Raw genomic sequence first — 27615 nt, 5'->3', positions numbered from 1 at the left:
TGTTGAATGCCTTTGAAAGAGAAAAATCAAACAAGCAAACTTTGAAAATTTCATGAATTGGATGTAAACTGATTAGAAAAATTATGACACTTTAAAATTTCGCTTAATATTATCATTCTTATTTATCACAAAACAGTTATATGCACAACTCTGTGACATGCAAAAGGGGTCGATGATGTCCCTATTTCACTATATTCGTTTGTTTTTTTATTGTTTGAATTATGCAATATTTCAATTTTTACAGATTTGACAACAACTTGACTTAATCATAAACTGATATTGGTCATTCCAAGTTCACAGGGAGTAATAAAATTTTATGCCAATGCTGATGAGGAGATACTTAGAATTTTTCATATTTCATATAAAATACAAAAAAAATAGTGAATGGGTGAATCATCAGTCTGCTCATTATTTGCATACCGACCATGAACTGTTTTGTGAAATTAAGCGAAACTTCAAAATGTCATAAATTTCTTTTTGCTTGTTGGACTTTTAATCAACTAGGGGTAGACCGTTAAGAACTCAGGGGCCGCGGAACGGTTTTCACAGGGGGGGGGGGGGTTGACCATGCAAAAATCACGATCATATGGTCATTTTTACGTTTCTTTTGAATGCGCAATAAAAACCTCCATTTGGATGAACTTTGAAGCTCTATTAGCAAAATGCAAGCACATGGACCCATATTAATATTTTCATATTTGGAATATTCTGGGGCTAAAGTACCTATGCGCAAAGTTTGGTGAAAATGACAGGGATTTCACTTTAACTGTGGAACGTCCTTATAAATCATAATATTTTTTCAGACGTGCAGGATCCGATAAGAGCGCATTACTTTATGGTCTCCATATATATATCCAGCCCGCGTTTGGATCACGTGACCCGCCAATTATATCTCGAATGAAAATGGCAGCAGTGTGATACATCAGTCATCATTGCCTCTGCGCAGGTAAGTAATTTCGGACACTGTGCTCTGTGATTGATGTTAGTGTCGATGAGTAGCCTTTGAATCATATTGGCCAGCGACACTCATATTTTCCTTAAATTCCCAATGTTTCGATGCCATGGTTCTACAATTGTGGTGAAGGTAAATTATGTGTGTTTCTGCTTCTGTTTTTGTTGATCAGCGACGGCAGCGGCTAGCCGACGTGAAACAAGTTGGGCATGCCACGGGAACGGAGTGCACCCGTAGGCCGTACCCGTGTGGTGTGCGTAATGAAAGGGCCCTTTAAATTTTAAAGGGCCGGATCGATCGGATGGGTTCAAAGTCATACCATATGAACCGTGTAACACTTTCTGTGGTTCAAACTCCCTGATATGGCAAGTTATAATTTATCTACATAGTTTACGTTAGATCTAACGTTAGATCCACTTAATTAGGGTGACTTAATCCAAACACAAACAGCAAAAATTTTGGCCCTTTGAAGGCTTTGGCTTTGACTTTTGTTTTTGTTTTCACCACATTCACAGTCACACAGCCAAAGATCATTCATAATCATACATGATGGACATGGTCATGGTTTTTGAAGGAAAATCAAAGTTCTACGGATTTCTGAAATATGATCCCTTTATCCATATTTGATTATTTTTGTATCAAATTAAAGAGAATAAAAATAAAATGCTCCAAATAGGCCTAGGCCTACTTAGTTTACGTTTACATTTGGTTACTACATGTACACTACCTGGTACCTACCTCGAGCGAAGTTCGTGCAGGCTCCACTTCACTACCGCTACAGTACACTACACCTACCCAAACTTCGGGACCGTGAACTCGTTCGGATACTGGCTAGAGGCAAAGGTGGGATAAAAAATTATTAATTGTAAAAATTTTAGAAAAAAATGTAACGAGAGAGAAAAATAGCTAAATTTCTTACTCTACACCCGTATTTCACTCCGTGTCCATCCTCCGGTTATCCTCAAAATTGGTGATTTGGGGCCAGTATCTAATTCCTCACACGTATTATTCACGACCGATTTCAAAACATCGCATGCGATCGGTCGCTGGTCAAACAGCATAAATATTTATATTATAATATTGGATGGCTCAGAAAATACCAGAAATATTCTAAGAGTTTGGGAAAATATTCCACTGATTCATGGAATATTTTCCCAAACTCCTAGATACTCCTACTGTCCTAGTAATTTTCCAAGAGTTTGGGAAAATATTCCACTGATTAAGCCCCAGTCACATATAGATCCCGGACCACCCCGGACCATCCCGGATCTGATCCGGGGTGGTCCGGGGAGAGATCCGTGTTGGCGCCTTGGGCATCCTTGGAGGTCCGGGGTGGTCCGTGTTGGTCCTTGAACGTCCGGGAGGCCAACACGGCAGTTTTTTACTGTCAAAAACATCCGGCGTCATCCGTGGACTGCCGGGTTGGCAAAGCCATCCAGGATGGTCCGTGTGGCTGCCGTGTAGGTCCGTGTAGCTGCCGTGTAGGTCCGTGTGGCTGCCTGGAGTATCCTTGGTAGTCCGTGTTCTTTTTTCCCATCAAATCTTTACAACGCTATTTACTTTATGAACTTTTCAGGAGTTGTTAAACAGTTGACACAAACTTGCTTAATTTATTTATGATTAAATGGATGATTTAACGATTCAGGATATTTTCTTACGCTTTGGAGATTGGCCCCAACCTAATATTTGTAAACTTAGTGCATGTATCAATAATTTTTTTTTTTTTTAATATTTACCCCAACTTTGTCTGTTATTACTATTTCACATTTCATTTTCTTAAAATAAATGTTATGTACCTGTTACATCAAAATTGTACATTAAGTTTTATACCACTGCCCTGCATCGACAGTTATGCGTCATGACCTGGGCCTATCTTCATTTTTATTATGTTTTCTATTGACTTTGTAAATTTCTTTCCTTTACTGTGATTTCAATAAAGTGATATCAAATCAAATCGAAATTAAATTTGTCGTTCAATATTTAAAGTACTTAACTACTGTTAAAACAGTAAACTGCGTTGTATAAAAAACAGCGTTTTTACTGGTTAAGGAAGTTTTAAGTTTTGATATCTTTTTTAAAAACAACATAATATAATGTTGCGACAAGGATGAGAAAAAATAAATAAATATCAGCTCATTATTATGAGCAGATTTTCATTTGCCGTGCTGGTCAATATAGCTGCCGTGTTGGTCCTTGAGCTGACGTGTTGGTCCGTGTAGCTGACGTGTTGGTCCGTGTTGGTCCTTGTAGCTGACGGGTTGGTCCGTGTTTACAGTCATCAACGTTTAATCCGGGACAAAACGATCCCGGACCTCCCCGGATCATGCCGGCGTTGCCGTGTTGATCCGTGAGGATCCGTGTCTATATGTGACTGGGGCTTTAGGTTAACTCCTTGTCAGTGTTCACCTAGGCCTAGTTGATATGTTGTTATTATTTTAAATTCAAATTCGGTTTTATTCAACAATACTCATCAAAAAGTCCAAGGACTAACAATGTGAGTTTACAATAAAAAACACATTACAGAAAAAATAAATAGATACATAACATGCAGTGACCATTAAAGAAAAAAATATATACCATGTTTAAAAATGCAATAACATCAGCAGATGCATGTAATGAGACAGATTTAATTTTACATGTAGGCCTATATTAAAAAAAAGGGCAAGCAGGTGCAAGATAGGAGAGCAAGCATGGCAAGAGAATAGAGAGGGGGATGTAGCAAAAAAAAAGGAATGAAGAAGAAAAAAAAGACCCACAAGATAACAATAAATTACAGATATTAAATAATATTACAAGAACTATGTGTAAAAAAAAAAAGCTTAACAATAGCTAGTCGTTGATACTATAGACCTAGACTACACCAAATAATTTTCCCTGTATCGCATCGCAATTTGCTCCACATTTTTGAAAGACCGTTAGTGCTATGCATAAAGTCTTTTGTAATAATTTTATATAGGACTGTAGATCTGTACTTAAAGATAAATTCCAGTTTTGGTAACGATCTCAAAATGACTTTTTACAGAATCTAATATAATGACCACCCAAGTGTCTGTTTGTATGAATAAAAAATATGTGCCAAAGGATTCTGGAAGAAATTGTGTAATTGCTGAGAAATAAGCAAAATAAGTGCGGATTCGGTCCCTTCCGTCTGGTCTTTATTCCAGCAATAATAATACACTGTCCCACGTGTGCCTATCTGTGTTTGTGATCTTCAGTGTGAACATTTTTCAGCGTAGATTTCAAGATTTCACAAAGTTCAGTTTATGTAACTGTACCAGATCTAGATCCTCGATGATATACTGACAATTAAGCCTGGTTTTACAGACTTTCTCATGAAATCAGTGTTTATTGCAACTACTGGCATTTCTCTTTAAGAGCTTTTATGACCAAAAATGCTATTCAAATTTGTAAAGCAAAAGTATTCCCTGTATACATGTAGTTTTTCGGGGGCTCCGTTTTCATTTTTTTGTAAAATTTCGGGGGCTCCATTTCTACCTTTTGGGGGCTCGCTCCTTTTTGCATTTCGGGGGCTCTTTTCAAATGCTACGTTTTTGTATTTTGAGGAATACATGTACCTGTTCACTTATTAATGAATTATTACTTATTTAATATTGTATGATTTTTTGTCTCACCTGCATAGCAGAGTGAGACTATAGGCGCCGCTTTTCCGACGGCGACGGCGGCGGCGGCGTCAACACCAAATCTTAACCTGAGGTTAAGTTTTTGAAATGACAGCATAACTTAGAAAGTATATGGACCTAGTTCATGAAACTTGGCCATAAGGTTAATCAAGTATTACTGAACATCCTGCCTGAGTTTCATGTCACATGACCAAGGTCAAAGGTCATTTAGGGTCAATGAACTTAGACCATGTTGGGGGAATCAACATCAAAATCTTAACCTAAGGTTAAGTTTTTGAAATTTCATCATAACTTAGAAAATATATGGACCTAGTTCATGAAACTTATACATAAGGTTAATCAAGTATCACTGAACATCCTGCTTGAGTTTCACATCACATGACCAAGGTCAAAGGTCATTTAGGGTCAATGAACTTTGGCCAAATTGGGGTATTTGTTGAATTACAGCCATAAATTTGAAAGTGTGTTGGTCTAGTTCATAAAACTTGGACATAATAGTAATCAAGTATTACTGAACATCCTGTGCGAGTTTCAGGTCACATGATCAAGGTCAAAGGTCATGTAAGGTCAAAGAACTTTGGCCACGTTGGGGGTATTTGTTGAATTGCCATCATATATATCTCTATAAGTGTATTGGTCTAGTTCATAAAACGTGGAAATAAGAGTAACCAAGTATCACTGAACATCTTGTGCGAGTTATAGTAGTTTTCAAAATCAGCACTGCTGCTATATTGAATCGCGTGATGCAGGTGAGACGGCCAGAGGCATTCCACTTGTTAAGTTATTTTTTTCATGCTTAGAATCTTGGATGTGGGTGTGTTTGTGTGGGTGTGACTGTGAGTTGAACTTGGATATAAATGAATTCAATATCTAATTTCTACTCCATCTATTCCAGTACAATAACCTGTACTCTGCCATGACTTGTAATAAAGGCCCACATACTCTAACTTTTCCTGAAGTTCTTTGAAAACGCAGATCTCCACGAAAATTGCATTTCTCTATGGGGGAGTCTAAATTTGGTGAGAATGAACTCATTAATAACTTAAATATACATGACAATGAAGAAATCATCAAACTTCATTGGCAGTTTTGAATAATATACCCGAAATGTAAACTCTGTCTGAAACAGAAAATCACCATCATTGAGGCCTTTACTGAGCGAATTGTCCGGCAGAGAGACAGAGCTCAGACTGGCTAGCTAATACAAGCGCCAACACGTACGTACGTGAGCCTCCCGCCGGCTTTGTAAAATAGATGGAGCTTTGTTTGATGATTTATTGTCTGATATTTACCTCATCCCCTAGAAAAATAAAACATATGATTTTTAAGTTATAATCAGCGAATAAGATAAGTTTTTTGGATGTAACAAGGCCAATTTGAAAAGCAAAGACGAATTACAACTCACCAATGCGAGGTTACTAGACTCGGATTTATTTCCTGTGTAATTCGATTTATTTTATCACAGAATTGTGATATCTGTAGGGGAAAATGTGCATTAGAAATTGCACATGGTGGTAGTCATGATGGACCCCTATACATGCAACCGTTTCCCGACCGTTGCGTTGATTTTTTTTCATACAATGTGTATGGAAAAACTTGGTATCGGTACCGGTACTGAAAAAAAGACGCAACTTCGGAATTTGAAACTGTGCTCCTCGGCGTGCTATTTCCAAGGCTTGTTCATGATTTTGAGTGCGGATTTTTTTATTATTTTTAAATGGTAAGCGGAGTTCGAGCATACGGCGCTCGTGGGCTGCTGAGTTGTTATCGCTCGGCAATAATTTCGGGGGCAGTATGTACATTGCAAGTTACATGTAGGAGGTGGCGGAGCAGTTGGAGGAAGAAGAGGAGGAGGACGATGATGAGATTCCAGCTTGGCCATTGATTGTATGAACTCCACAAATATGTGCACAAAGGTAGTGTGCAACAGGATCTACATGGCTGTTCAGTTAATTTTTTCCAAAGTGATACAATTTTTCTTTATAATTACTTATGCTAATTTGGTATAAAATTTTAGAACTTTAACAATGAAGTTTTGAAATTGCTCTCTATTCATAGACGCTTTGTAGGATAATGATCAAATATGCTATTAAGAAAATTTGGTATTGTAATAACTTTTCCATATGTATTCTATTGTTTTTCAAATTTCTTCTGTATGCCTATTTCTTTGTTTTCTGACTTTTTTCAGTGGAAATTGTTGCTGACTTTATCCTGATCATAAGCATGACAACATTGATTACGTTTACTCAGTAGAAGTAGAAATAATGACAGGCCTACACTTGTGAATTATGGCTAAAAACACAATTTGCATTAGATGTGTACATGAATGTGACTAAAAATTTATGTTTGAAATCAAATGTCGTGAACACAGAGTGGGAGTACTTCTCAAGTGCTCAGTTTAAGATTGCCAGTAAACTATTTTAAGGGTTCTAAGAAGTTCTCAAGATATGAATCTTATCTCATAAATAAAAGTTTACACTTAATTTTATGAAAGGAATTTTATGAAAGGAACCATTTTGTGAAAAACGCATTTGAAAACTGCCATTTACACTGTCATCTATGGTAAACTTGAACACTATTTGGGCATTCATGCTAAAACTAATGTGATAATTGGTTAATAACCTGTATGAAATGAAGGGTGTTGGTACATGTACCTGTTGTACAAGGCCTGTGCTGTGAAGGGGGAAACCCTGTTTCAGTCACAGGAGCAAGTGGCTTCGGCCCCTGGCTATATTTGGTTTGGGTTGACTGCCCATTCCATCTAATTAATTGTCACATTATTCAATGATGGTTTATGTGGCAGTCATGGGCCACATTTCATCATTGTATGATGGCAACATCAGGCCCAAAGAACAATCTTAAAAAAAAAAATGAGGGTCAAATAAGACATTTTCATTAATCAGTACCCTGTCCCCATTGTTTCTCTCTTTCAGAATCATGGCTGTGAAGGAAACTTAATCATCCAGTGAAAGGTGCTTGAAATAAGAGTATGTCACAGGTAACCACGTCTAAGATGTCCGCACCAAAGGTCAAGAAATCAAGAAGCAAGACCCCACCCGGTCAGAACGATGCTGGGCCTAGCATTGATGGGAAAGGTTTGTGACACTTTTTGTCTGCTTCTTATCTTAACCACTGTTCAGCTTTAAAGGAAGGATTTGATTATTTTATGTTTCTATCGATAAAATAATTATAGAATTAAATCTGTTTATGGACGCCATGATTGGTTTCAAGAGATTGTGAATATGATTACTGATTACATTGACGCTATCAGTGGAGGAGATTAAGAAAGTTTACCATTCCATTATGCAAATCTTGAAATAGGTCTAAATGTGCAATATTTCTGTTATAAATGTGGCTCAAATGAAAAACAGCAGCTGTAATATGGGTAATACATTTACTGTAGGAGTCTTTGCATACTGTTCATCAAGGGAAAAAAAATGAAATTGATAATTGTTTTTAAACTGTCTATGCAATGCTTATACATGTGTAACAGAAAATAATTACACAGGGACTTGGGGCGATTTCGCCCTTTCGCCCCCAATATGGTCAAGAGAGCCCTGAAAAATAAAAAGAGCCCCCAAAATTTTTTCATTCGCTGCATTGTTAAAGCTTAACCAACGTTGCTAGTTCAGGCAATTCGTTGTGAAAAGCAGCCCCCCAAAATAATGAACAAAAATGTTTTGCTTGTTTTATAACCTCGCCTTTTGTTTGCATCCTTGATAACCTCTAGACCAGCCAAGGCAACGAGGAAGGAAGCTGGAGTTTGCTGCCAAGAAACCCCTGGAAGGAAAAAAGTTTTACCTGGAACTAACGGGCCCAAGGCAGAAACATCAGTTGTCCAAACTCAAGGAAGATATCGAGGAACTAGGCGGGGTAAGTTCATCCAGGCCCAAGTTACACAAAGCTTTATAGCACCTGTTCACATGGTTGATTTTTACAATCCATTGCATTGACTGTTATGTGCAATCATTTGTGCTAAGATCAATTGCTAAGCTTTGTGCTATTTTATTTGGGTACCAACTTACGCAGAGTTTTAAAGCAATACACACCAGCATTTGTAGTCATTAAATAGTGATTAACTTTTCATAATCGACAATGTTTTGGGCATATCACATTGATTGCAGGGGGGGGGGGGAATACACGGGGGCTCTGGGTGAATTTGCCCCTGAATCCTACAGAGCCCTGGAAAACTAAAAAAGAACCGCTGAAATTCACATAGAGTCCAATGTAAACCTTATACAATGTGGCAAATTTGGTCTGGTGAGCTCAAAAGTAGCCCCGGAAAAAAAAATGCTTAATTTTTTCCCTGTCACATTGGGCAGTAATTTTCAATATTTCGATTTTCAATATTCAAAATGTTCAATTTTCATAATTTCGGTAATATTGAAATATCGGTGACACTGCATCTGCTCCAGTGACACTTGCTCTGGGCATTATTTTGTCTTAGATATAGGGTTACGGTTGCTATAGGGTTTATGTTGGGTGTAGGGTTGGGTTTAGGATAGGGCATAGTGTTCAATCCAGGGTTTAAGTTGGTCATTCCTTTAGTGAATGGAATTAACAGCAGAGCAATTGTTGCCGGAGCAAATTAATGTCATGGAAGCGAAATATCACCCATCACTAGTGGTTGGTCCAGCTATTACTGTATTATTTTTTATTATTGTCACTTTAAATGATGCAGGTTGTGGAGCAGTTTTTATCAAAGGACCTAGCGTGCGTAATAACCAACAGACTGGAAGCTAAGGATGTCGAGCGGAAATCTAAAGGTGTTCCCTCGGGTACCAGCCCAGCTGTATCAACCCCAAGCCCTTTCCATCAAGGCAGAGAGTAAGAATTGTCTTCCAATATAAAAGCCGATTGAAATCTTTGCTTAAGGGTCAATAATTCTCGATGACATGAGGCATCGCTTAGAATTATCTGACCGATAGTAACTTTGGAAAAGTCTGAAATGCCCAGCTGATCAACTCCCAAGTTCTTTTCATTTTTTTATTTTAGGCAGAAAGTAAGGATTATATTCCATTAAAGCCGATTGAAAGTTCATCATGACAGTATGAATCACCTTTGATTAATGAGCCTCGTTTGGCATATGATAATGAAGACATACATGTATGTGATCTGCCACCCTAAAACCAACAATAAGTTGCCCAAAATGCTGTTTATGGATTTATGATAAAGCACATCCTGAGCATTATTTGTATAACTTGTCAAAATTGATCAACAACAACGAACACTTGATTGAATATAAAGGAAATTCAATGATAGCTTCAAAGAATAAGGAGAAAAAAAAGTTTGGGGTTACTCAAGTATGAGATATGCACACTGTGTAATCCCTATGAAATTTCCAAGCTGCCCAGAAAAAAGGTGTTATAAACTCCAGCATCTCTACCTTACAACTGCAATTTTTCACAGTACGAAGAAGAAAATCTACTCAGATTTATTTTCTAATTATTTTTTTAAGACGAAATTATTGTATTAGCTATTTACAGAGAACCTTCCCTGGCAAATAATTGTTTGTTTGGGGGTGGCTGGTCATCATGTTAATTCACACTGATTAGAGAGATCTGGTGCAGTACAGTTTCTCTTGAATCTCAATCCAAGTTCTTGGGGTTCGATTTTCATCCCACAAGTCTATATTTTAGAAGAGATTTTTAGACCTTTGATACTTGCTTTTTTGTTCATTATCTGGATCTGAATCTACCTGGCATAAATGCAATGGATGGTTATCAGATAATAATTGATAAATTTTCTTTCCTTTCCCCTCCCTCCATATCTGTTTGTCTTCACAAAGAAGTACGCCTGGCGCCACAGATTCGCCAGGCAACGCCACCAAGGATTCTGGAATTGTAAGTAAAATGTTTCACCTTTTGTTTTAATTTGTTGAAATTTGAATTAATTTTTCTGTTACCTGTTTCTGTCCATGTGTGAAACCTGACATAATAACAGTTTTCAATCAAGAACCACTTGATTTATTTTAATTTTGTGAATTTTATACACAATTTTTCACATTATTTTTATTATTTTTTGTTGTTGCCTATTTGTAAACAGGTTACCAGGGGGAAAGCCATCGTACAAAAAGCTACCAAGTCGCAGGTGAGAATCATTTAAAGTTTTTGGTTGTGTCTTTGCTTCAAAAGATAGTATGTGCTTGGTCTACCTACTGATGTGACGGTCTAGAGGAAAATCATCTCGGTTTATGTTGCTGTGTGTGTGGGTAGGGGGACGGGGAGGGGGGCAGGGTAGTATGTGTATAATGGAAGGAGATTACATAGGCTCAGGGCGATTTTACCCCTGAACTGCTCAAAAGAGCCCTGGAAATAAAAAAAAAATGTCCTGGAAAATCCCCATTTGCTGCAGATGAAAAATTTGTTTTTATTTCAGGGGTTGCTTTTCTCAACCATTGGAAACGGCATTGGATAAGCTTTAACGTGCCATTGAAAGGGGATCATCCAGAACTTTTTTTTAATTTATTTTCCAGGGCTTTTTTTGAGCATTTCGAGGACAAAAGGAATGACCAATTGCACATCAAAGCCGACCTTTGTATACATTTTGTCTCTGAAATTACTTATACTGCACTGGTCCAGTTCACATCCCCTTCTGATGCATTGACCATGCCAGATTATTCCAGGCACACATACACTGTAACAGTAACATCATAAAAAAATATCCCTAAAAACATTAACGACAACCAATGCCTGGGGATTTAAAAATATCCAAAACCATGTTTGATTGACTGAAATAGAATTTAGAAATAGATATCCTCCGAAAATTAATTTTGCCCACTTGATCATGGGCCTGACACACTAGTATTATTACTTTAAAGAAATTATTATTTCTGAGCAGCGCCAGATCAACGTTTATCATTGAACGCCAAACAGGGTAGCAGCAACTGCCATATTTTAACATCTTTTGGTCTGACGCAGCCGGGTTTGAACTCCCAACCTCCCGGTTGTGAGACGGATGCTCTACCAACTAACCCAACACACTAGTATTACCTAAAAGAAATTATTACTTCTCTATAAAGGCTCTTTTCATTGTTTAGTATTATGTTTATACTTTCTATTGTTTTTGTTTTCTATCTGTCTCACTCTCTTTCTGCCTCTCTATGTATCTCTCTCTCTCTCTTTGTTTCTTTCTCTTTTATATAGATGTATGGCACAACTGATGTGCTGACCAATGCAAAGAACTGGAATATTCCTGTCAAACACTTGGATGGTATCCTTTACATGTTTAAAGCCAGGGTAATAATATCCAAGTCCTTTGGAAGCGCATAGGGACGTTATGACATAATGTGATATGCGCTATGGAAGAAGTGCGTTATTATTATTATTATTTACATAAATCTGTTCCTTCTATTATTGCTTCAGGGTGTGACTTGTTATAATTTTTTTTCTATCAAACCCTTTTATAGAACACATAACCCTCGTACGTAAGTTAGCATGCTGTGGCACAGCAACTGCGCTGCTTGCCGTCAAGCGCCCTTAGCATCCCCAAAAAATTACACTTGCAATGAGGAGTGTGAGTTGAACTTTCCAACGAAAGAAGGACCAAAAGTACTGAATAAGTGAATGATAAACGAATAATCTATTTCGTATAGGCCTGCTGAGCAAAGCAAAATCAATAAACTATTCTTATTGTTGGATAATTATCACTTCAAACCAAAGAAACTGATCTAACAAAAGTTGGATCCTAGTTAGAGTCAGTAATTCACATCGCAGAGCTGCTAACCATAACGTTTTTGCCATAATTATTACTCCACCATCCTCATGGGTTACCATTATTTGTATAGAAAATTCTGAGTCTTGTACTGTACAATGTGTGATGATCCATTCTGTCTAGTGATGTTTCCTGATTTTGATACTATCAGTCCTGATGAAGTACCTCAGTCGCGAGAAAGAGAAACAAAAATTGAATGGAAAAGACAAGGTAAGTAATCGAGGGCTACCCTCTCACCATCCAGCCTTCATTTTTCCCCAGGTTCATTTGTGGCATTGTATGTACAGGCATATCCTTCCCAAATTTTGCTTTGCGGGACTTGCCTTTTTTTTGTAAACAAACCTTGCATGAATGTATGGTGGAAATGACATTTTGTGAAAATGGAAATAAGGAACATTGATATTCATGCTAATCTAGTTTAATTTCACAGCATTCATTCAGATATTGGATATTTTTGTTTTGTAATTTGAAAATCGTTGAACTAATACCTTAGGGAAATATTCAAATCAGCTTCCTCTTTATAAAAAAGGTTATAATATTCATACTGTAGAGTGGTGGTGTTTGATGCGAAAGGGTAGTAGGTGATCACACCCCCCCTTGATTTATCAAGCAGTGAAAAATAAAGGGAACGGTGAACAAAAATAGAAAGGAGGAAGGATACCGAAGCATGAAGAGTACCACAAAGAGAGAGCTGGGCCCAGTCTTACATAGAGTTGTGTTTGATCCGATCATCCACAACTATGGAAAGCCAGCAACGTCTACATGTACATCTATAACACGTTTTTTTTTCAAAATATTTTCTAGTTATCCTGATGCTACACGTACCTTCGTTTGTTGTTCAGCGACTTCTATTTGAATGGGTCCTTTGTAATTGTGTTACTATGCCATAAACTCATATTCTAATTACAAAGTAGTTTTAATTTATTGACATAATTTGTCTGTGAGCTGCCCCTTAAAAACATTTTTTTCTCCTTATTTTCAGAAAAAGAGCAGTAAAGAGAAGAGTGTTATAAAGACAAAAGGTAAAGTATGAATATTGGACTTCAGGATAGAATATATTTTGGTTATTCTTTGCAATGATAAGGGAGAATGAAACCACTGAAACCATTAAAAGAGAAAAATCAAAGAAAGTTGAGGAAGATTGAATAATGTGGATTTGAATATTTTTATCGTCGTTATGTCACAATTGTAAAACTTCCCCATTAGTTTATTACACATTTCACTTAATATTTTTCCTTTATCTAGTCTATCATTAGAACGAACAGTTAAAGAGATGTTTCGGTAGATGTACAGTATATTTTTTGTCCAAAGGGGGGTAGTTGTACATGTGTGATATACAGGTAGATCTTTGTATTGCCAATAGGGTGATCTCTTTTAATAGCTCAAGTGTTTTGGGCATTCAAGTGTGTTCATAATTTTTTTTATTGTCTGTCCAATTTTACTAAACCTTTGGTTGATGTTCTTGCATTTTTCTGCTTTCACACAAGATAACTTGTTCCACAAGTTTCATTCCCTTTTTAATTATTTTGTTTCAAGTTAATGGGGAAAATTGTATTTATTTCAATATGAGGATTTAGAGTATTTTTTTTGTAAATTGTTAAACATAAAAATGAAATCAACTAAGTTTTGTTGTTAGGAGAGTTGTGCCATTTGTTTGTTCTCAAACTTTCACCATTGGCATTTTCTCCAAGGTAAGCTTCTGCCTGATATGCTGAAGCACCGTATAAGCAGCTGTGCTAAAGTCTAAGTAGTAATATGTAGCGCTTGTTTCAAATAATTTTTATAAAGCGGTATGCAAATGTTGATATTATTATTAACTATTGATATTTATCATTTCATTGTTTAATACATTATGTATATTTTTTTGCAGAGAGACAGTTGACCAAGCCATACCTCAAGGTTGAAGATGGACCGCGGTAAGGCATCGGGCTGCATGATGAAACGATATTAGATTCCCAAAGTGATGATGTCATGAAAACCTTTTTTTCCATTTCATTTTTGTATACCATAGTTCAGCGTGGCATGATTAAAAATACCCACAGCCCAAAGTTACATTATGAAAGCCTTAGACTGTCTTTAAGCTTACCATAAGTCTAAATTGGTTAAGTGATGAAATCATTTTTTAAACTGTAATTCAGTAACTTTCATCAAAATTTTGCAGTTAAATATACTATCCGTTTTGAATGATGCAATATACATTTTTTCCTTTTTTATCAAACTATGAAAATCAATAGAAAATTGACAACTTGTTTCCAATTGGAGGAGGAAAATGCATGTTAGTTATGTACCTCTATTGGTTGTATTCAAACCAGACCGTCATGGTGGCTCAGTGGTAGAGCGCTCGTCTCATGAACAGGAGGTCGTGGGTTCGATCACCGGCCGAGTCATACCAAAGACTTTTAAAAGTGGGACCTTCTGCCTTGTCAAGTGCTTTACGTATTCATTAGAATGGAGAAGGGTAATAATAACATGTTATGTTATGCAGGGCACGCTGGAGGAAGAGCTAACAGCTGAGAGTGGCTACCCTGGGTAAATAAGAGTTATTATTATATTATCATTCTCTGTAATGCAGACGTCACCGGCCAATCACCAAAGAGTTTGGATCGTGGCCTCGTATCCTGTTGGACACCAAGAGAGGTAGCTGCCCTTACGACCCCAAGACTCGCAATGAGGGCCACGTCCAAGGAGCAGAAAGGACCCAGGATCGCCCTGATGCCAGCCAGAGAACACCTGATGTTAGGTAAAATATAATGTTCCAAATTTACCCTGGTGATTTTTATTGTACCGTGGTACAATACCATGGACTATGCAGATTTTTGTACATAATTATCAGGGTTCCCAGCCCATCAGGGAAAATTATTTTACTGTTTTCCAGTCGGAAAAATCAGGGAATCTGCTAAAAAAATGCCTCAAATCAGGGAAAATTCAGGGAATTTTGATCAGCCCAAAAGTCAGAAGCATGGTAGTCAGTCAGACTCTGTTATATTTTGTTGCATATCAAAACAACATCCATTGAATGACTGGTTACGGTGGTACTATTAATTAGTTTTACATTATTTTTTTATCCTGAAAATACATGTAATTTACATGTGAAACTGGGAACGGGTTTAAATAATTATCGGGGAATTTTTCAACTTCAGGGAAATGTCAGGGAATTTTGTTTTCCTGAAAAGCTGGCAACACTGAATTGTACTAATTTCATTACGTACACTATTAAAAGTGCAATAAATGCGTGCTTCTGGCAAAGGGAGCCTATTCGAAATGTCGTAGTATAAAAAATCTGCACAATCTATAATTTTTTACTGTACCATGGAACTATTGAAATTGAGAATTTGTACCATAATGTTTCAATGTAAATATATCAACTCTGTAAATAGATAATGAAATCAAATTTTTACGGAATTGAAGAAATCTTACCAAGAACTATGTAAAAAAAAAAGATATCTGCCAGCGTTTTTTCAGGAAAATTTATAATGATAGGATAATGAGCGAATGAAGATCAGAAAAATGACTGAAAATCGTCTGTCCGTTTATAATGTGGTCCCACATCTTCTTTCTTGTGTTAGCTAAATCAGAAAAAGCATGTAGTAATGAAATTAATATAATTGCAAGCAAGCATGAATTATTGTGATTATGCTTATTTTTTTTTTTTTTTTTTTTTGGGGGGGGGTTCTAAACAGGCTTTCTGGCTTATGATAAACATTTTAGGAATAATTCCAACCATTTCCTTTGGAAATAAAATTTCTATACTAGCACTCATACTTTGCTTTAAACATGACAAGGTGCAGTTGTTCATAATTTCATATCATCGCTGTCGTGTTAAAGCCTAGTTTCTCAAAATATAGAAAAAATAGCTCAGCTCAGAAAAAGCTTGATTTTAGATTTTTGACATAAGTATCATCCTTCCTTTACTTAGAAAGGGTTCTCTTCAGGAATTAGGAGACTGTTTTCAGAGAACGTGGGGTTGCCATCACTGCCGTGTTTCTAAAAGTAAAATACACCTAATACTGAGCTGCCCTGAACAGTTTTTATATTTGGAGAAATAACGTTTTAACGCCCTAGCCATGAAATTCAAACTTGCATCTCTGTTAAGGCCACCGCACACCTTACGACTGGTCCACCATCCGATTTCGGAACACATTATATTTTCCTCATTTTCTGAAATTGTGAATGAAAAAAAAAAAAATTTTGAGGTTCAAATCAATTGAAAGAATACTAATAATTTTGTATGATTAGAAGCCTTTATTTTGGAGTAAAGGCCAAATTAGTCTCAAATCGTAGCCAATTGTATAATTGCTATGACGTCATTACGACTATATATTAAATTCACTTTTATTTTAATAAGTGCGATGGCATAGCCACAGATTTAATATTACACAGTAAAATATTCTGTGTCTTGACAAAAGCATAAAATTTTACTGTTTTATTCTAAAATCGGGTCGCAGATTAATCGTAAGGTGTGCGGTGGCCTTTACATGTACAGTGGTGCTTGAAAGTTAGGTAACCCCACCACAAAATGCACATTGTCTTGCTGAGGGTTGAATGTAGACAACAACAATACAAAGAAGGGCGAGCCCAGAGAAACCAAACTTTATTGAATGTATCACGTGACTTCACAATCAAGTATCTATAACATGTCAGAACTTAAAAACTTTTAAAGGTAAATGAAAGTAGTTGCAGTAAACTCTGATTACACGAGAAAGTGTGTGAAACCAAGCTTAATTGTCACTATATCATCTAGGAACTAAATCTGGTACAGTTACATAAACTGAACTTTGTGAAATCTTGAAATCTACGCTGAAAAATGTTCATTCTGAAGATCACCAACACAGATAAGCGCACGTGGGACAGTGTATTATTATTGCTTTGAATGTCGGCCCGACGCTTGACCCGAATCCTGTGCTTATTTGCTAATTTCTCAGCAATTACACAATTTCTTCCAGAATCCTTTGGCACATATTTTTTTTTTATACAAACAGACACTTTGGTGGTCATTTCATTGGATTCTGTACGAACTCATTTTGAAACCGTTACCACAAATGGAATTTATCTTTAAATATGTTCATTTTCTGGTGCGGTTCACTTACATTTTAGCACCACTGTACATTGCATTTATCCATGTATTTGTTGCCCATTTACTTCCTCAGTCACCGGCAGAAGGAGCTCAGTAGAAGCCAATCTCTGAGCAAGAAGGCCATGAGTAAGGCAGCCAAACAGAGGGAAGCAACTGCGTCCAAAAGTAAACTTGCAGCCAAAAGGGGCTTTTGTGAGTTCTGCAATGTCAAGTACAGCAATCTGGAAAAGGTAACCACTAATTTTTGTCTCAAAAAGTGTTGTTTTTCTCTTCAAATCGAGACTCTAATCAATATTTCTCCAACAAATATTACCATACAAAAATGTTAATGTTAAATAAAATGTCAGAAAACGTAAGGGAATATAGAATTCAATTCTATGTGCATGATTACTTCTATCTCGAACTCATTTTTATATGTGATTTTGAATGAAAGAAAATTATTAAGAGCTGTTCAAGCACGTAGTTGAAAAATGAACAGTATTCCATGATATACTCTACTCCATGGATTGAATTAAATTGATTAAATTATTGAAGGTATTATCACTATTATAGTTATTTGATGATGATGCACAGCATTTGTATAGCGCCATATATCTGTCAAAGACATTCAAAGGCGCATTGGAGGAGCCAGCCAATCTGGGTCACCAAGAAGGGCGCGCACACAGAACTGTGACCCGCAGGTCTCTCCTCCCGATAACTGGTTGGGGAATGCAGGTGGACCACTACACCGGGGTTTCCCCCTACTCTTAATCGAATAGTGCAGTGGGTTCTTAACGTGCAAAGGTGGTGATTCTCCTCTACACGGGGCCTCCATTTAACGTCCTATCCGAGGGACGGAGTGTTTTCCACTGTAACATAGCCTGCATCTATGAAATAGGGGAGAGACGTTTACACACAACGCACTGGCTTCAGTCATCCGCCGGGGTGGACTGGAACCCACGATCTTTGGTTCGACGGGCAGAAGCTTTACCGACTGAGCCAACTTCGCTCTCATTTATTTATTGGTGTATACAAAGCACATATAAACTTGATTGTCATATGTAGACATTATTTATGCACATTCATCTTGATTAGGAAAAAAGAAGTTTAGGGAAAATTTGAGTTGAATCCCTGAATGTGAAATAACAAATGCTATTGATCATAGTGGACATGGGTATATCTGTTGAATAGTTCGTACAAATCATTTTTTAAATCCTGTAAATTTGGAAGACAACTTTGCCGAACCTAGAATGATTAAAAGCCAGCGGACCGTTTCATCAACATTTCTGTCCGACAAGTTGTCAGATCTGACATCTTTTCTTGATCCTGATTGGCTGAAAGGCACTGTTACTATGGTAACTGTCTGATAAAATGGGACTTGTCGGATAAAACGTCTGACAAGTCCTTTCATGAAACGCTTCCCTGGCCTACGCTTTGGCAAAAATATAAATTCTTCAATTTCTTGAATGTGCTGAGAGCTGAAGCGGCAGCTCAAACCAAAGCCAGGTTAATGATAATACTTAGCCTCGAAATGATTTATATCTAGATAGATGGCACTTATATAAATGCCTAAATATTAAGTATTATATGACATCTAGATAGATCCTTGTCATTTGATTGATTGGTTGATATCGATCATTGAGCCCGTTTAACAATGACGTCATCAACCGTGCAATTTTGGATCCATACGATTTTGTCCATTGCATGCATGCACCCAGACTACAGCTCTAGACACTACTCGTGTTTTCAACGCGCAAGTAGTATTTACGCAATAACCAAGAGACCGAGCTCGCATTGCATGAGCATATTTTGCATCAAAATTCACAAATTTCATATGAAAAAGAATCTATTTGTAGGTGTCATATAAATCAAATAATGAATGTTCTTTTCATTGTGTAATGGACAGAATGCTTCATTCGGTGAAAGGTGAAATGAATGATCCATTCAACTCGGCTACGGCTCGTTGAATGGATCATTTCATCTTTCACTTCATGAAGTATTCTGTCCATTGTACCCATAAACATTCATTATTTGTATACTAACTTAAGTCATATTTTGTTGTTTCCTAGCATCTGGACACGGAACAACACAAGCAGTTCGTCGGTGAGAAGAATAACTACACCAACCTGGACACCATGATTGCACAGGGACCCAATCTAGTGAGATTCCTAGAAGACTGTGTTAGGTTTCAGAGTGTAGAACCCGAGACCAGCAGTCAGCTGTCAAGTTCACTCGACGAGGAGTAAGTGTAAATCCTTGTTCATTCAAATGGTCACTGGGCAATATAACAGGGTTCCCAGCCCATCAGGGAAATCAGGGAAAATTATTTTACCTTTTTCCAGTCAGGGAAAAATCAGGGAATTTGATAGAAAAATACCTCAAATCAGGGAAAATGCTACAAATGAGGGAAAAATCGGGGAATTTTATCGGTCCAAAAGTCGAAAGCACGGTAGTCAGTCAGACTATGTAATATTTTGTTGCATATCAAAGTGGCGTCTTTAACATGGTGTGTTGTAATTTAATGATATGTACTAGGATTGCCTTGAATGAACCTCTTTCTGTGTAAGGTGAGGAAAGGATGGCTGTATTTGGAGAAGGGAGGCCATTACATGCCTGTGTACTAATTAGTTTTACATTATTGTTTTTATAGTGAAAATACATGTAATTCACTGCAACAAAAGAAAACATGCGAAACTGGGAATGAGTTCAAATAAATTATCAGGGAATTTGTTAAACCTCGTCAGGGAAAAATCAGGGAATTTTGTTTTCTTGAAAAGCTGGGAACCCTGTATAAACAGTGCTTCTCAGCCTTTAGATCCACTTTTGCTTTTTACATTCTTGTGAGAACAGAATCTGAGTTTAATATAGAAAATTGATAATGCCCTTCCCCCCAAAAAACAAGTTTGTAAAAAGTTTTACTTACCAATTTAATTGATATTTTAAACCCGAAATAGACTGGGGGGGGGGGGCTGATTCAGCCCCCCCTATGATTTCGGCCGTCTACCGCGCGATCGCGACGAAAATTGGCACGTGCGTTACCCATGGCATAATCTCCAAGACTGTAGGATCAAATTTTCCGAAAAATCTCATAATTAATTAATTATGCTAATTTATGCGTAAAATCAAAGATTTGCTCTAATTAACTAAATAAGGCCTCTAAATTTCTAATTTTTTATTCACAGACTCTTTGTAGGATTCTGATCAAATGTACTTTAAAAAAATTCAATATCACAATTCTTTTCTTATGTATTTTATTGTTTTTAAAATTTCTTATGTATTTCATTGTTTTTATTGTTTTTTCAATGGAAATTGTACGCGACTTTCTGACCATAAACAAGAAAAAATTAATAGAGTTTGATTAGTAAATTTGAAAATAATGATACATTTATGAATTTTGGCTAAAAACACAATTTGCATTGGATTTGAACACAAATTCACGTTTTTGAGCAATTTTGGGTAGACATGCACTTACGAAATGTTGCGTAATTTCGGAACCACGTACCCAGGCGTCGCAAGTTTGGTCTCAAAAGTTGCGCAAGACTTGAAAGAAAAATGTCATGGAACGGCGCTAGCTTTTCGCGTTACAGATTTATCAAAAAAAATGCCGAGGGGGGCTGATTCAGCCCCCCCCCCCCAGTCTTACGGTTAAAAGTATTACACATGCATACCATTTGAATGTTTCAAAAAAATTCACTAGGTTTTTTTTTTGCTTAATTGTTTGTTTTGTAGTTCTGATGACTCTGGCACGGAGGATGAGGTACTACTCTTACCAGCACCAGGGACACCTGAGAAAGCCCGTCGTCGGAAAGATCCTGAGAAAGTCAAGAAGAAGAATGATCCACCAGCTTCCAGGAGAAGCAGGAACCTCGGCAGGAGTCCAAAGAAAACTGCAGAAGATAGAACTTCTGCAGAACAACCAGGTCTTGGGGAAAATCCCAGAAGGCACCGACAATCAGGACTTGAGAACAATGACAGTACTATGGAAAAGACTGCTAGTTGCAAACGGAAAGTCTTTGATCACCCTGCAGATAAGGGTCCTTTGGTAGGAGGTGGTAATGCTGCAGGAGTAGAGGATGCAGGACATCCAGGGGAAAACAGGAACATCGGATTGGAGGATAGATTAAGTGGTGGGGATGGCAATGCGGTGAACAGTCAACAGAACGCCAATTTTACCTCTCCAGGGATATCTACGGGTGTTTCCAGGGTTAGCAGTCCTGGTGTATCCGAAAGTAGAGGGAGGAACAGCAAGAAGCGTCGGAGTGGTGGAAGGAGAAGTCTCTCCCGTCAGCTAAGGGAAAGTAGAACTTTACCGATAGCACCGCAGAGTGCACCTGAAGGGGATGGTGTTGCCCAAGAGGGCCAGGAATCTTGTGTGGTTCTTAGAGGTGTTGCCGGTGAAGAGGAACCCATTAGGCAAGAAGGTGAGGAGTTTGTGATCACCAGGATAAGGAGGGAGGATACTCTTGAAGAGCCTAGAACAGTAGGAGTTTGTACAACAGCAGCAGATAATACAGGCACACAGTCAACTGCACATGATCATCTAGATGTGGGTAATGCTGAACAAGTAAATGAAAATGATTACAGAACGGTGACCGAGAAAGTGTCTTCTGTTGAGAGACTAGATAGGAGCGGTGTCAAAGATGGTTCCCAAACAGTCACTAGTCCAGGGTCTGCAAAGCAGAGAGGGACGAACAAGAGGAAACGAGTAAGTGCTGGAGATGTTGATTCAGACGATGTGTTCACCAGCAATCCAACAACACCCCAGGTTGTCAATCCATCAACTATAAAAGGAAGAATGGGGAGGGGAAAGGACAGAGACACTGAAAGGCAGAAAAGAAAGTCGCGGAGGAGTCATGCAGATGCCCCTCCTCAGAAAGTAAGAGGAAGGAGTGTGCGAGTCAGTGGTGATGATGAACAGCCAGTTGAGGATCATGAGTATACTGCTGGTAGTCCCTGCATCAGGGAAGCCCAGCAAAGGGTTCCTGCTATTCATGGTGATCAAAATTCTAGTGATGACTTCCAGCAAATACGTACCCCAGCTTTAGTAAATGCCAAAAGTGGCCAAGGGAGAAAGAACAAAAGAGCAAGGGGAAACCAAGACATTGAGAGTGCAAGTCCAGGAAATGTTACAAGAGGGTCCAAACGGAAAAATTCCTTAAGAAATCATGTCAGTTCGAGTCAGTCATCCACAGGTGACGGCAATAACTCTGAAACAGACTTCCAAATATCCCACTCATGCAAAAGCAATGGCAAAGGTAAAAAAGACCAGTCAAGCATTGCAATGGTTAACAAAGACTCCATGTCTAAAATACAGGAAGAAATGCATAAAAATGACACAGAACCTAGCAATGTAGGAGAAGCCTCTCATTCTGGCCTTCCCTCTGGTTCTTCCCAAGAAAGAATTGGAGCGGAGGTTCAAGATGTTCCAAGCATAATACAGAATATCCCTGAAGAAAGGGCACAACCTTCTAATGCTCTGAGAAATACCGGAAGAAATTCAGAACGAGACAAAAATCTTGACAGTCAAGCTGAGCAGTCATTGGAGTTGGTGTTCAGGAGTGATTTGGGCGCAGAGGAATCCAGCTTCCTTGGCTTCTCTCAGGACGATATTAACGAAACACTCAATCGAAGTGAAGTCTTTCAGCAGCAGAACTTGGATAAGGCTGCTCTTAGTGTGTACTGCATTCCCTCCTCTGATCCTTGTCCTGATGAAGATGGAAGTTCTACTGGAAGCAATGACTTCACCATTGGTCTGGTCCTACAGAAGGTGGAGAATTTCCCGTCAGAGGGTTCAGAATGGGAAGAGCAAGTCACAGGTTTCATGAAGAGACTGGACACCCAACTAGAAATCAAAAGGAGGAGAGAATCGGAACTCAGTACGCTACCATCGCCAAATTTCCACAAGACTGTCTTTGGCTTCGAGAAGGAGAATCAAAACATCTTGCCAGGAGTAGTTGAAGATTTCGGACCAGAGCATTTGTCTGATGATGATGATGCACCAGTCTTCCAGGATGCCAGTGAAAATGTTGAAAACTGTGAAAAGGACAAAAGATCGAAATTAAATACTAGACGGCGAAGTGCAAGGATTAATAGTTCTTTCAATGCTAGGGTTGCCACACGTTCAACCCCAGTGGAAAGTCTTTCTTATACGGGAATGTGCACATCCCCTTCTAAGAAGAAGAGGAGTGTTTCTTTGTCAAAGAAAGAGCAATTATCTGGAAGTAAGCCCTCAGAAACAAATGCACCAGCTGCTTTGCGAGAGTTGTCACCCAACCAACTTATGAATTCCCCACAGAAAAATGGAGAGAGCGTGCACTTCAGCACTCCCAAACGCTTCAGAAGAAACTTGCTGAATACCCAGCAAAGTCCTAGTGTAAAGCATATTGTGTTGCCACCAGGAACCCCTGTTGAAGAGCAAGAGGTCATTTCAAATAATTATGTGCATGATGACTCTGAGGCTGAGGTCATCTTCCCAAAGTTTTCAAGCCCTACTCAGAAAGGATCTATACTTTCTCCTGTGAAGCACCGAGTGCATAAACAGATGATCAAATCTAGGCGCCGTTCTGCACCTCTCTTGGGTCAGCGTGATGTACAATCATCACCCCTTCGTCCAAGCAATCGACATGACCTTCTCCCATTTGCGTTTCCACTGTCATCTAGGAAGTCCTTATTCATGAAAGGACGTGTCAAGCGTATCAACATCTCGTCTCCTCGGAAGCGATCCAAGTCTGCTTCCTCGCCGGCCTCCAAATCCTCCCAATTCTTGACATTCCTCAATGAACTCAAAGCTGGCCTTTCTCCGATGTTCTACACCTTCAGGAAGCCACACTTCTCGCTGCGCATCCTGCAGCCTTCCGCAGTGCGGCGCAGACATCACTACCCGAGGATGTCCCGGTCTCTCCTTGCACTTAACCTCTGTCTCCCTTCGGATGCTGAGCTCAGGATCTACGAGTTCCATGATGACGACAGCATGGACGAAGAGGAGGACCTTTTTGTCAGCCCACTGAAGAACGACTCTACAAGAAAGGAACTTCATGATCAATGCACACAGACTCCACCATCGATCCGCAAGCAGCGAAGGTTAAGATCCCGCAGCCTCTCGGGTGGGAGGAATAAAAGTGCACCTGCTCCAAATGTCAACGGAAAGGGGAGGAAGGTAAAAGAAGTTGAACATGACAGCGTAAGAAAAGGAAAGAGGAATGTAAAAGTTCAAGCAAGTAGTCCAGAAATTGATTCTATCTTTGATATGCCATCAGGGTATTATTTGTAAAAAAAATGTGGATATTCTTTACACCTGTTTGCACTTATGTCAGTGTTAATTTGACAGATGTTTCTTGTTTCATTATCAGAGTGTGTGAATGCATCACATTTTATAAAAACACCCAATTTTATGATAATCATTCAGGAGCAAGTGAGGCATTTGCGAACTAAATTTTAGAAAGTTTTAAGAAGCCTGGATGGGATTGAAGTACAGCAATCAGTGGTTTGTTTGCTTAGGGCAAAGTGCAAAATCTTACGTCCTCTCGCGAAACAGTATTTAAATCTACATGTTCATGTAAAGTACTATATTGATCACTGGATGATTATGAAAATACCTTAAGCTCTTTAGGTTTATTTGTACTTTCTTTCGAGCTGAGATGTTCATGGTGCAACTGATTCCAGTCTCTTAATGCCTTCTGAATATTTTGTAGGTTAAGTATTCAGATAGAAGCTATTACCTTGATTACAATTCAAACTGTCAAATTTCCATTGCAGTCTTATTCATTTATTTAAAGTAATTCCCATGTACATGTAGTACTTGATTCTTTTGAAATATGATTTGTGTTCATCAGTCATGCAGCGTTGGTCAGCACCACTGACTAAGTTCTGTGCATTATCGTCAGTTTTCATGGGGAATCTGACAACATTCACTGCCCTGTCTTACAAGGAGTTGTGATTGGCCTGGGGCTTGCCTTACAAAGAGTTGCGATTGATCCGATCAATCACAACTATGCCAGCTACATTGTACATCAACATCTAAAATACATGTTCATATTCATACATTTACTATTTTCTCGACAATTCAGTATGCTTTTCTTTGTTTTCAAAGGACATTGAGCAAATTTCCAAAAGAAAAAAATTATGACATTGATGGATTTCCACATACTTGAGATTGATCGGATCAATCGTAACTCTTTGTACGACGGGGCCCAGATCAGCCACTGTAACTATGGAAAGCCAGCAATGCATGTTTGTTCAAAATATTTCTAGATTTGATGTGCATTTCTACACTCATCATCTTCTTGGAAATTCATTTGTGGTTCTCTTTCTTTACTAAGGACATTGTGCAAATTTCCTGCTGTACTGAAAATAATGACATTGATGGATTTCCATATAGTTAAGATTGATTGGATCAATCCTAACTTTTTGTGAGACGGGGCCCTGAAGTCAATTACCCAGGGTGGAATCAGATTCATGACCCCTGGGGCCCGTTGCAGAAAGAGTTGCGTTTAAACGCAAGTCAAAAAATCAATTGCAAGTCCAAAATGCGCACTGTTGATTGGTTAAAAATAAAGTTGCGCATGATTTTTAGAGTTGCGCATGATTTTTAGAGTTGCGTTTGATTGCAACTCTTTCTGCAACGGGCCCCTGCAGATGATTTGTAATGCTACTGGATATTCTGCCCTCTGCCTTATGATAAAGTCATTATCGTACTTTTCCTAGTCTGGCATAGTTTGTCGAAGTCCTTTTCCCTCATTCGAGAAATTAACTTTCGCTCCAATGTGACATACCCCTAACCCTCAATCATCTCATTCAAAGCAACATTGTGTTAATTATACCTATAGATAGAATTCACTTCCGATTTGTACATTTACTGACCTGCAATCATGTGGATTTGCAGTGAAGAGGCAAATATGTATTCCTTCTTTTTCATCATTCATGCTTTTCCTACCTTGTCGTTTTTTACACAAGTATTTTTTGAGCTAGTTAAATTTCCTATAAAGGTATAGAACGTAGGTCTTCCCTTTTACTGATTGTACTCGACGACAAATTTTCTTTTTGTACATGTATCATGTTCACATTTTGTAAGAAAGTTGTTAGATGGAAGAATCAAATTGTATTATTTGTTGTCTGTAGGGGCGTTCTATAAGTTTGACAATGCTCATTTATTTCCCTTGATCATACTCTATTCAGGAATGTTTTATGATGTGTCTAATTCAGTACTTTGTGATATTCTACCTCCTTTGTCTATTATAAAATCAAAAGAGATGTTAACTAGTTTATGAGGCTTTTTAACATGTCGTGCTTGCAAAAAAAAAGATTACTTGGTTTCCTTTCGTAGGCTGTTTCGAGAAACTTGCAATTGATCGCAAGCCAATGTTTGGTCCAAAATCAATCGAAAGTCATGCTTTTCTTCGCAAGTTTACAATAGATTGATAGTCTGCTTCTTGCATCCACAAATATAAAGTGATTTGCTCAATAATTGATCACGGTCCCGGCAGCCACTGAGCAGTGCCAGATTGACGTCGCCCTATCCCTTAAATCGTTGAACGGGAAACGGTAGAAACAACTCACACCTTTTGAATGTCTTTTGGTCTGACGCGGCCGGGACTTAAGATCACAACCTCCCGGTCGTGAGGCGATCACTCTACCAACTGAGCCAACACACCAGGAAATGTCAGATACATGTATCTTGCGAGCCTTGTACATTGTAAATATGTTATCGCCAGTGGGCTATTAAAACATCAAATGACACTTAAGCACCCCTTTTTGTTTAGACGAGTTCTCTACAGGAATAAGGTGACTATTTTAAAGAAAATATGAGCTTTGCTTCCGTCAGCGTTTTTTTCTAAAATTCAACTTTTTAAAAGCTGCCCTCAGGTTATTAAACTTTTGCATTTACATGTAAAGATTTAAAAGCCCGGTGAAGAATATATTTATTTCGCCTGCAACTTCTCAATGGTGTGAGTTTTTCCTATAATGTTCATGTGATATTTTTTCATGATATTTTATACTTCTTACGGCTATCTCTACTGTAACATGATCTTCTCTGAAATATCACATGCAAAGCTGAATGAAAGTCTTCCCAAAATAGCTGTTCACCTCAGACACTAACACAAGTACATTATAGAGTGTGTATGTTAAAAATACATGATTGCTGAAGATTTCTATGTTGTAAAGGCCAAGCAATTGCTACCTTTCATATATTTTGTGTGAATCACATATTTCTTTCAGGAAATTTTCTATTCAGATTCAAAATATGAAATATGGGATCT

General features: G+C 38.1%; 1 protein-coding gene across 2 annotated transcripts; it reads left to right on the top strand.

The window, feature by feature from the left end:
* The first annotated feature begins 638 nt into the window (after window positions 1-638).
* LOC129274947 (uncharacterized) lies at window positions 639-27588 on the top strand. Of its 2 annotated transcripts, none has more exons than XM_064108184.1 (14): window positions 639-946; window positions 7527-7688; window positions 8324-8466; window positions 9275-9420; window positions 10382-10436; window positions 10639-10683; window positions 11739-11805; window positions 12458-12516; window positions 13289-13328; window positions 14177-14222; window positions 14879-15046; window positions 17454-17610; window positions 19429-19601; window positions 21089-27588. In XM_064108184.1, exons 2-14 carry the CDS (start codon window positions 7583-7585, stop codon window positions 24627-24629), a joined length of 4746 nt encoding a protein of 1581 aa, XP_063964254.1. In that variant the 5' UTR covers window positions 639-946; window positions 7527-7582; the 3' UTR covers window positions 24630-27588. The 2 variants fall into 2 exon arrangements, with proteins under 2 accessions (XP_063964254.1, XP_063964253.1); XM_064108183.1 differs by having other exon boundaries at window positions 938-1084.
* The last annotated feature ends 27 nt before the right edge of the window (window positions 27589-27615 follow it).

The sequence above is a fragment of the Lytechinus pictus genome, chromosome 13 (assembly GCF_037042905.1).
Source record: "Lytechinus pictus isolate F3 Inbred chromosome 13, Lp3.0, whole genome shotgun sequence".
NCBI lineage: Eukaryota > Metazoa > Echinodermata > Echinoidea > Temnopleuroida > Toxopneustidae > Lytechinus > Lytechinus pictus.
This window is presented reverse-complemented; position numbering and strand designations above follow the sequence as displayed.

Coding starts and splice junctions, on each gene's coding strand:
- LOC129274947 (XM_064108184.1), top strand. CDS start 7,583: ATGTCACAGGTAACCACGTCTAAGATGTCCGCACCAAAGGTCAAGAAA. Junction 8,467..9,274: donor ATATCGAGGAACTAGGCGGG/GTAAGTTCATCC, acceptor TAAATGATGCAG/GTTGTGGAGCAGTTTTTATC. Junction 12,517..13,288: donor AATTGAATGGAAAAGACAAG/GTAAGTAATCGA, acceptor CCTTATTTTCAG/AAAAAGAGCAGTAAAGAGAA.